A 10,724-nucleotide genomic window follows, 5' to 3' on the forward strand; every position below is an offset into this window, starting at 1 on the left:
GTCCCGCAGCCCGGAAGGAATTCCAGGAATCTCAGGCATCCGAGGAAGTTGGAATGGTAAGGGAGAGGAGTGGAGAGGAAGGGGAGGGGGAGCCACATAGAGAAGAACAGACTACCCAACTGGGAGGGGGCAGTGGGAGGGGAAGGTGACGTGCTTTTGAAGGGAGGAGGAATGGGTGGTCTGTTTCGTGGGGAGGTGGGAGCAATGGCAGGTTTGCAGTCAGGGGCTCTAGGATAGCTGTGATTCTAGTGGTGGGAAGCAGGAGAGAGATGGGGAGATTCTGTGGGTGAATCTGCTCTCCCCCTTCCACCAACACCCCCCTACCACTCACTCCTGCCTTGCGCTAGGGAGACAGGGATGGGCAGAATAGCCAGTGGTGGGGATGGGGAGAATGATAATTCGTGCCCCACAGCCCACTGATTTATCCACAATTCCCCTGACCCCCATCTGATTTACCCAGAATCCCTTTGACCCACAACCAACATAGAATTTACCCTGCATTCCTATGACCTCATCAATCTAATTTACCCAGAACCCTATTGACTGCCCATCCGTGTTACCCAGAATCCCCTTGATCCACTATTCAATTTACCCGGAATATCCTTGCCCCAAGCATCGATTTACCCAGCATTCCTTTGACCCACCAATCCAATTCAGCTGGAATACCCTTGACATTCCATATCGAATTTACCCAGAATTCCCTTGACCCAGCATTCCTCTGACACACACATACAATCTACCCAGAATCCATATAACCATATAACAATTACAGCACGGAAACAGGCCATCTCGGCCCTTCTAGTCCGTGCTGAACTCTTACTCTCACCTAGTCCCACCGACCTGCACTCAGCACTCAATTCCCCTTGAACAATCTAATTTACTCAAGTCCCATTGACCCCTCCCCATCACCCAATTCACCAGGGATCCCCCCCCATGACCCACCCAATTTACCCAGTATACCCTCGACCCCGTCCAATCCAGTCGCCACAGCCACCCGTTTCCTTCCTGCACTCTCCAGCCGACCAATCCAGGAACTCAGCGTTGCCCAGCATCCCCTCCCCACCTCCACTCATCCTCCTCCCTCCCTCTCCCTCTTCCTCCTCCTCCCCACCCCACTTCTCACTTCTGACCACACCAACCTCCCCCTCCACCGAGCAGGACGTCCCACAGCGGGCAACTCACGGTTCATGGCGAGGGCAAGGGTGGGTCTTCGATCCGGGGTGTTTGTGTGTGTGTGTATGTGAGGGTATTTGTGAGTGTGTTTTGAGAGCTTCTCTCTTTTTATAATGCTGAAAAGAGGGGGGCGTGGGAAAGATTCACTGATGACACACATCGCAGTCATTTTCCTGGGTTACATCATAACAATGTTGTCATCTATCTTTTCCTCACCCATTTTCTTTTTTTTCTCCAGTCTTTCCCTTCTCACCAAAGCCCCCTGCAAGAGATGACACAGCAAAACTTCTGTGCACTGAAGAAGTGGTGATGGGGAGGGAGGGGGGATATTCGGGGGAAGTCAGGGGCTCTTCCTTCTCCTCCCACACACCAAGAGTTTTGTCCAAACTTGCACAACTTTTGTTAGAAATTGATCACTTTTCCTTTCCTCTCGCTCTCGCTCTCTCTCTCTCTCTCTCTCTCTTTGTCATTCTCTACCTCTCTCACCTTCCACCAAGCCTCCCTTGCAGACGTTTTTTATCTTCCCTGAATCTCTGCCTTTCTCTTTCTGTTCTCAAACTCTCTCTTTCGTTCTTCCCCTCCCTCTCACTCTATGCCTTGAAGCTGTTCTCTCTCACCATGATCTCTCTCACTTTTTCTCTGGCACAGCTCTCATTTATCTGTCACCACTTCTCTCTTTCCCCCACTCTGTCTCTCTGTCTCTGTTTTTCTCACTTTCCCTTTGTTGCTCCCACCTCCCTCTCCAACTGTCTCATCCCCTCTCACCACGCCACTGCTCGCCCACCCTGTACCCTAGTTCATCTGTGACTCCCTAGAGAAGGCAACCTTATCTGTGAGTGTACACCACAGTCAGGAACCCAGGAACAAGCACAGTTCTCTGTGTCTGTGAGTGTGTGTGTGTGTGAAAGAGAGAGGTTTGTGTGTAAGAAAGAAGTGTTTGTGAGAGTGTGTGCTTGCAACTGTATGCAGTTATGTGGCAAGTATGTCTAACTCTGGGAGTGTGTGATGGGACGGTGTGGAGGAACTTCACTCTGTGTCTGACCCCAGGAGTGTGTGATGGGACGGTGTGGAGGGAGATTCACTCTGTGTCTGACCCCGGGGGTGTGTGATGGGACAGTGTGGAGGGAGCTTCACTCTGTGTCTAACCCCGGGAGTGTGTGATGGGACGGTGTGGAGGAACTTCACTCTGTGTCTGACCCCAGGAGTGTGTGATGGGACGGTGTGGAGGGAGCTTCATTCCATGTCTGACCCCGGGAGTGTGTGATGGGACGGTGTGGGGGGAGGTGTTATGGGACAGTGTGGAGGAACTCCACTCTGTGTCTGACCCCGGGAGTGTGTGATGGGACGGTGTGGAGGGAGCTTCATTCCATGTCTGACCCCGGGAGTGTGTGATGGGACGGTGTGGAGGGAGACTGTGCACTTGACCCTTTAAATAGAATGTGGTCATTCTGGCTATCTGTTCTGCTGCTAGCCCTGGTGCAGCACTCTAGCCTTGCGTGCTTCTCTCTCTGCACTGCCTGGTCCCATTCCCCACCCGCGTTATGAAACTCTGCGGTATCCCTCTTCTCTTACCCACTGTGCGTGGTTGTCTTGGGAGTGGATGAGTGTTGTGGGGGAGGGGACATCTTCGCTTCCAGACAAATTCTGAATGCACACTCATACAGGCACACACAAACAGACACACCCATAAAGACATACACAAACACTCACACACCAGTGCACTGACTGATACAATCACATACAGATACGCACAGACACATACTCACACACGCGCATAAATGCCTACTCCCAAGCACACACACAGGTACACTTTTCTCATACACAAACACACAGACAAGTACACATACATATCACACACTCCCGCGGTCAGACACAGAGTGAATCTCCCTCCGCACTGTCCCATCACACACTCCCGGGGTCAGACACAGAGTGAATCTCCCTCCACACCGTCCCATCACACACTCCCGGGGTCAGACACAGAGTGAATCTCCCTCCACACCATCCCATCACACACTCCCGGGGTCAGACACAGAGTGAAACTCCCTCCTCACTGACCCATCAAACACTCCTGGGGTCAGACACAGAGTGAAGCTCCCTCCACACTGTCCCATTATACACTCCCGGGGTCAGACACAGAGTGAATTTCCCTCCACACTGTCCCATCAAACACTCCCGGGGTCAGACACAGAGTGAAACTCCCTCCACATCGTCCCATCACACACTCCCGGGGTCAGACACAGAGTGAAGCTCCGTCCACACTGTCCCATCACACACTCCCAGGATCAGATACAGAGTGAATCTCCCTCCACACTGTCCCATCACACACTCCCGGGGTCAGACACAGAGTGAAACTCCCTCCACACTGTCCCATTATACACTCCCGGGGTCAGACACAGAGTGAAACTCCCTCCACACTGTCCCATTATACACTCCCGGGGTCAGACACAGGGTGAAACTCCCTCCACACTGTCCCATTATACACTCCCGGGGTCAGACACAGAGTGAAACTCCCTCCACATTGTCCCATTATACACTCCCGGGGTCAGACAAATTCTCCCAATATCTTTTTTAAGTCACTTTTCAATGGAGAGAGTATGCTTGATGGAGTTTGATAATCAGTGGGTCAAGGATATGTTTGGTTGCTTTAATTCCATGCTGGGTTAGGATGAGACCAATCGCAAGATGATATAAGGAGCTGTTGCAATCTGATTACAGGAAAATCAGATTACAAGCAGTTCCCATGAAGAGAACATTTAACCAACAACAGAAACTGCTGTGGTCTGCAGGGTGGGGTTAGTCCTTGTACACAGCATACGCCGCATGAGCCCGGTCATCCTTGCTGAAATCACAACCATTATAACCACATGTGGTCCATTTCCTGTGCATCCACGTGCCTGTCATACGCCTCTATCGTATCTGCCCCCACCCCCACACCTGGCAGCACATTCCATGCACCCACCACTCTCTGTGTGGAAAAAAAAACACTTGGCTCACACATCTCTTTCAACATGGCCCCTCTCACCTTGAAGGCATGCCCCTCTTATTAGACATTTCTACCCTGGCGAGAGAGGCACTAGCAGTCTACTTTATTTGTTTCTCTCGTTATCTTCAGTCAGTGGGTGCCATCCCGAATCTGGGGTTGGTGGCTATGCACCTCCATCTTCTTCGATCTTGCGACAGCACCAAGTACAGCCTCTCCAGTTTGTTCTCGCTGGCCGCCTTGGCACAGCCCGCCACTGCCCCTGCCGAACTCGAGCCCGAGGCCATGTCGGCCTCCAGCCGCGGCCGCTTCTTCGAGCTCGGCCCTTCCTTAGGCGGAGGCCTTGGGCAGGTCCAGGCACACGGTGCAGCGCCCAAGTTCATCATGTCTCTTCTAACTGGGTGCATAGCATACGATTCATAGATAGGTGGTGAAGGTTTAATCTCTTCCACGGAAAATGGCAGTTTGCTCACAAGGAGCTCACCCTCCCTTTGTCAGGTCTTGTTTTTTTAGTCCTGCTGGGTGTCCTCACACCTCCTCACCAGACTAAGTCCGGTGGGGGAGCCGGCCCAAGTTGCTGACCACTTGACCACGGCCCCCGGCCGAGTGCCGGGCGTCCGCCCCCCCCGCCAAATCTCTCCGAGCATCCGGCGCCCGACTGAAAAACCATGGTCGAGCGGCCAGCGACCAAACCTGAAGTTATCTTAAAAGACCATAAAATATAGGAGCAGAATTAGCCCATTTGGCCCATCGAGTCTGCTCCACCACTTCATTATGGCTGATCCATTTTCTCTCTCAGCACCAATCTCCTTTCTTCCCATATCCCTTCATGCCCTGACTAATCAACAATCTATCAACCTCTGCTTTAAAAATACCCAAAGTCTTAGCATCCACAGATACTCGTGATGACAAATTCCACAGATTCACCAGTCTCTGGTTAAAGACATTCCTCCTCACCTGCGTTCTAAATGGACACCCCTCTATTCCGAGGCTGTGCCCCTCTGGTCCTAGACTCCCCACCATAGGAAACATCCTCTCCACATCCACTCTATCAAGGCCTTTCAACATTCGATAAATTTCAATGAGATCTCCCCCCCCCCACCCATCAGCTCTCCCCTCAGTCTGCACCGCTCCACAGAAAACAACTCAAATTTGTCCAACCTTTCCTTATAGCTCGTGCCCTCTAATCCAAGCAGCGTCCTGGTGAACCTTTTGTGCAGCCTCTCCAAAGCACCCCCCCACCCTTCCTGTAACGGGGAGACCAGAACTGCACACAGTACTCCCAAGGGTGGCCTGACCAGCTTTATGCATCTGGAAGGTGACGTCCCGACTCTTGTACCCAAAACCCCAACAGATGAAGACAAGCGACCCATATGCCTTCTTTACCACCCTGTCTACTTGTTCGGCTATTTTCAGGCTATTATGGACTTGCACCCCAAGATCAAGTTTCAGCTCTATAGGACCCTGGTCAGACCCCACTTGGAGTACTGTGCTCAATTCTGGCGCCTCACTACAGGAAGGACGTGGAAACTATAGAAAGGGTGCAGAGGAGATTTACAAGGATGTTGTCTGGATTGGGGAGCATGCCTTATGAGAATAGGTTGAGTGAACTCAGCTTTTTCTCCTTGGAGCGACGGAAGATGAGAGTTGACCTGATAGAGGTGTATAAGATGATGAGAGGCACTGATCGTGTGGATAGTCAGAGGCTATCCTGCTGAGTTCCACCATTATGCAAATCATTGACAAACAAAGTGAAAAGTAATGCTGACCTCTGAGGAACTCCACTAGTCACTAGAAGCCAACCTGAAAAGGCCCCCTTTATTCCCACTCGCTGCCTTCTGCCTATCAGCCATTCCTCTATCCACACCATAGGGTTTTATCTCGTTAAGCAGCCTCATATGTGGCCCCTTATCAAATACCTTCTGAAAATCCAAGTAAATGACATCCACTGCCTCTCCTTTGTCCACCCTGCTTGTTACTTCTTGAAGAACTCTTAACAAATTTGTCAGACAAGATTTCCCTTTACAGAAACCATGCTGACTTTGATTAATTTTATCATTAGTCTCCAAGTACCCCGAAACCTCATCCTTAATAATAGTCTCCAACACTTTCCCAACCACTGAGGTTCGGCTAACTACCTTATAATTTCCTTTCTTTTGGCATCCTCCCTTCTTAAAGATTGGAGTGGCATTTGCAATCTTCCAGTCCTCCGTGACCATGCCAGAATCAAGTAATTCTTGAAAGGTCATGACCAATGCATCCGTTATCTCTTCAGCAACATCTCTCAGGACTCTGGGTTGTAGTCCATCTGGTCCATGTGACTTATCCACCTTCAGACCTTTCAGTTTGCCTGGCACTTTTCCTTTGTAAAACAATGGCACTCATTCCTGCTGCCTGCAATGGCACTCTCACCTCCCTTTTACATTTTATATAACTGAAAAATTGGCTATTTTGCCCTCATATTTCATCTTTTCCCTTATGAATTTTTTAGTTGCCTTTTGTTGGATTTTGAAAGCTTCCCAATCATCCAACTTTCCACTCACTTTTGAACCTCTTCCTTGGCTTTTTAGTCCTTAGCTTCCCTTGTCAGCCACGGTTGCCTACCCCTGCCAGTTGAGAACAACTTATCTAGGATATATGTATGCCGTGTCTTGTGAACTATTCCCAAAAGCTTTAGCCGCCTCTGCTCTGCTGTCATCCCCACAAGTACCCTCCTCCTATTTACAATTTATAATGTGTCTTTGTAAATTGTCCCGTAATTATGCCAGGATCGAGGGATTGCTGGTGGTGTGCCTCCAGGGGCCGGAAGGACCTATTCTCCAAAGGTTTCAAAGGTACATTTAGTGTCAGAGAAATGTATACAATACACATCCTGAAATGCATTTTCTTCGCAACCATCCACGAAAAACAGAGTAATGCCCCAAAAGAATGAATGGCAGTTAAATATTAGAACCCCAAAGTCCTCCCCAGCGAGAGGGGAGACATAACAAACAACATGCTGGTTTACGATGTTAAAAGTCCATTGCATTGCTTTTTTCTTTCGAGATCTGTGCCCAAAGGTCTTGGGCCTCTGGGCACACAGCCTTAGATCTTCCATCTCTCTCAACACACAGATCTCCTGCCCATCTCCAGAACCACAAGATCTCAGCCCTCTGAAGGTGAGCTGAGCTCTTAGGCCACGTCCTTGGCGTGCTGAATAACAGCCAGTCGTGAAACCCCAAGAGCGGGTCCCATCTCACAACGAATCATAGTCAGCGTGTAACTCCAGGTCAGGGTCTTCAAAAGAACCCTGAACGGGAAAAAAGATATGAAAGATAAATAGAGCTGTTTCCGAAGATGCAAGTAAAGGAGTTGCCGTTAGGCACCATTATTCTGCACTGTATCTCAATAAAAAAGTAAATTTGTGCAGGATGTTTATCTGTGTGAGATAATGTGAGAGATGCTGTGTGTATGGATTAACATCATCCAGGGAAGTGGGGAGTATTCCCTTGCACTCCTGACCTGTAGACAGTGGAAGGGTGATGTGACGGATGCTGTATGCATAGACTAACCCCACCTAAGGAAGTGGGGAGAGTTCCCTCACACTCCTGACTTGTGGATAGGGGAAAATCTTTGGGGTGTCAGGAAATTTTGTGTTTTTATAGTTGTGACATGTATGGAGGTATAGTGAAAATCTTGTCTTGCATGCTGTTCATTCAGATCAGATCATTACACAGTACATTGAGGTAGAACAAGTTAAAACCGACAAAATGCAGAATGAAGTGTTACAGTTACAGAGAAAGGGAAATGCAGGCAGACAATAAGCTGCAAGGGTCACGACGAGGTAGATTGTGAGCTGTGTCCACAACTCTCTGTGGTTCCTGCGATCCCAGGCGGATCAGTTGCCGTACCGAGCCGTGATGCATCCGGATCAGATGCTTTCTGTGGCACATCAGTGAAAGTTGGTGAGGGTTGACGGGGACATGCTGAATTTCTTTCGCCTGCTGAGGAAGTAGAGGTGTTGGTGGGCTTTCTTGGCCGGGAAGTCTACATGGCTAGACCAGGACAGGCTGTTGGTGATGTTCACACTTAGGAATTTGAAGCTCTCAACCATCTCGACCTCAACACCGTTGATGTAGACAGGAGCATGTGCACCACCCACCCTTCCTGAAGTCGATGACCAGCTCATTTGTTTTGATGACATTCAGAGAAAGGTTGTTGGTCTGTCACCGTGCCACTGGGCTCTTTATCTCCTTCCTGTTCTGCGACTCATCATTAAGTTGAGTCATTTGGATACAGGATCCCCAGACTTAACCTCCTGTTGGAGTGGTAGTCAGCCCCAGGTTGATGGGAGATGGCAGGGCTGAGGGGTGGGCTTCGATTCTCTCCTCTTCGAGATGAGTACCACGGAATCACACAGTGCAGACAGCAGTCCATTCATCCCAACTTGTTTCTGCTGTCCCAGTTCAAAGTAAATTTATTATTAAAGTATCATTAAGTAAAGCTGTACACCTGCGCGTTAGCATAAATATCATGTGGCAGCAACTCAATGCATAAAAGCATGCAGATAAGGTCAAGAGGTTCAGTTGTTTTTCAGGCAAACATCAGAATGGGGAATAAATGTGACTTTCACCGTGGAATGATTGTTGGTGCCAGACGCGGTGGTTTGGGTATCTCCTATGAGGTCAGAGGAGAATGGCCAGACTGATTCAAGCTGACAGGAAGGCAACAGTAACTCAAATAACCACAGATTACAGCAGTGGTGTGCAGAAGAGCATCTCTGAATGCCCAACAAGTTGAACTGTGAAGTGGATGGGCTACAGCAGCAGAAGATCATGAACAAACACTCAGTGACCACTTTAGAGTTTGGAATAGAGCAGTGTCCATTTAGAACAGAGATGAGGAGGAATTTATTTAGCCAGAAAGTGGTGAACATGTGGAATTCATTGCCACAGGTGGCTATGGAGACCAAGTCATTGGATACATTTAAGGTGAAGGTTGAAAGATTCTTGATTAGTCAAGGCATGAAGAGATTTGGGGAGAAAGCAGGAGATTGGGGTTGAGAGAGAGAATAGATCAGCCATGATGAAATGGCTTAATGGGCCAAATGGGCCCATCCTGTATCCTATGGTCTTATTCAGTACAGGAGGTGGCCACTGAGTATACTAGCAAACCACACAGAATGCTGGAGGAACTCAGCAGACCAGGCAGCATCGACGAAAAAGAGTAGCCAGTCAATGTTCCAGGTCATCAGGACAATGCACTACTCTGAGGTTATTTTTCTTGCAGACATTCACAATAGAACAAAGAAATACAATAGAATCAAAGAAAGACTGAGAAGAAACCAAAGTGCAAAAGAAGACAAACTGTGAAAATGAATAGGTAAGTACATAATCCCCCAAGGGGACCACAGCCTTGAGCACCCCCATGACCCAGAGAGCTACATTGGTTTTGGCTCCTGTTAGGGTCACCAATGCCAAATGAGTCAGAAGGTACAAGACAGACTAAGAGTGGCCCAAAGGCCTTCCAGATTCAGCTCAGGACTAACAACCCTGACTGGTCAAACAAAATTGTTACAGAAATAGCAATGAGGAATCCTTCTACATCTGAGTGTGACAGTGTTCCTGAGTCTCCACCCGGGACTTGCATGACATGATGAAGGAAGCCCTGAACACCACCTAAGATGGAGGACCTTCATTGCTGCCCCAAATACCAACAGCGTAATGGGCAGTAAGTAAATAAATAAACAAATAATACTGAGAACACGAGTTGTAGACTGCTTGAAAGTGAGTCTGTAGGTTGTGGAATCAGTTCAGAGTTGTGGTGAGTGAAGTTATCCAAGCTGGTTCAGGAGCTTGATGGTTGAGGGGTAATAACTGTTCCTGAACCCGCTGGTGGCTCCTGAAATGCCTTAATGATGGAAGTGAGCAAAGGCAGTTTTGCACACAGCCCTGTAAACCTCTCCAATCCGTGTAGTTAAGTACATGCTCTTCAATCGTTGCTAACGTTCCCCCCCCCAACCCTCTGGGGTTTCTTGCGGACACAGGCAGAGCAGTTGCTGTATCAAGCAGAGATGCATCGAGGTTGGATATTTTCCGTAATGCATCTCTCCCCTAACAGGAGCAGTGAAGACTGACGGGAGACTTGACAGAAGTTTATAAACAGGGTTTATAAAGAGACAGGGTAGTCAGTCAGAATCTTTATTCCCACAGTTGAAACATCTAATTCCAGGGGGCAGAGAGGGGCTCTTCAAAGGAGATGTTTGAGGGGGCACGATTTTTTTACACAAAGAGGGTGGATACTTGGAAAGAGTTGCCAGGGGTGGCGGTGGAGGTAGATTTGATAGAGGTGTTTCTGACTTTCTTAGACAGACACCTGCATGAGCAGGGAACATGCAGGTACGTAGGGCAGGAGGCCAGAGAAAGGAACTTAAAAAGGAAATAAGATTCTAAATCAGTGCTTATTTGCATATTGAACAGCATCCTGAGTGAATGAGGCATTTGTCTGGTGAGTTGGACTTTTTCTACCTGAACACACCCATGACTGTATTTCTAGTGAGTGTGGAGGTGGATTCTTTGCAGACGTGTGCTGT

The 10,724-nt window shown here is 48.8% G+C and overlaps 1 protein-coding gene across 1 annotated transcript in view; it reads left to right on the top strand.

Moving 5' to 3' along the window:
* LOC140190191 (JNK-interacting protein-like) overlaps positions 1-8,091 on the top strand; it is a 31,453-nt gene extending 23,362 nt beyond the window's left edge. The window contains exon 7 of the mRNA XM_072246706.1: positions 8,026-8,091. Coding sequence (XP_072102807.1) covers positions 8,026-8,091 — 66 coding nt within the window. The remainder of the gene's footprint in view (positions 1-8,025) is intronic.
* The last annotated feature ends 2,633 nt before the right edge of the window (positions 8,092-10,724 follow it).

Source organism: Mobula birostris, chromosome 29 (assembly GCF_030028105.1).
Source record: "Mobula birostris isolate sMobBir1 chromosome 29, sMobBir1.hap1, whole genome shotgun sequence".
NCBI lineage: Eukaryota > Metazoa > Chordata > Chondrichthyes > Myliobatiformes > Myliobatidae > Mobula > Mobula birostris.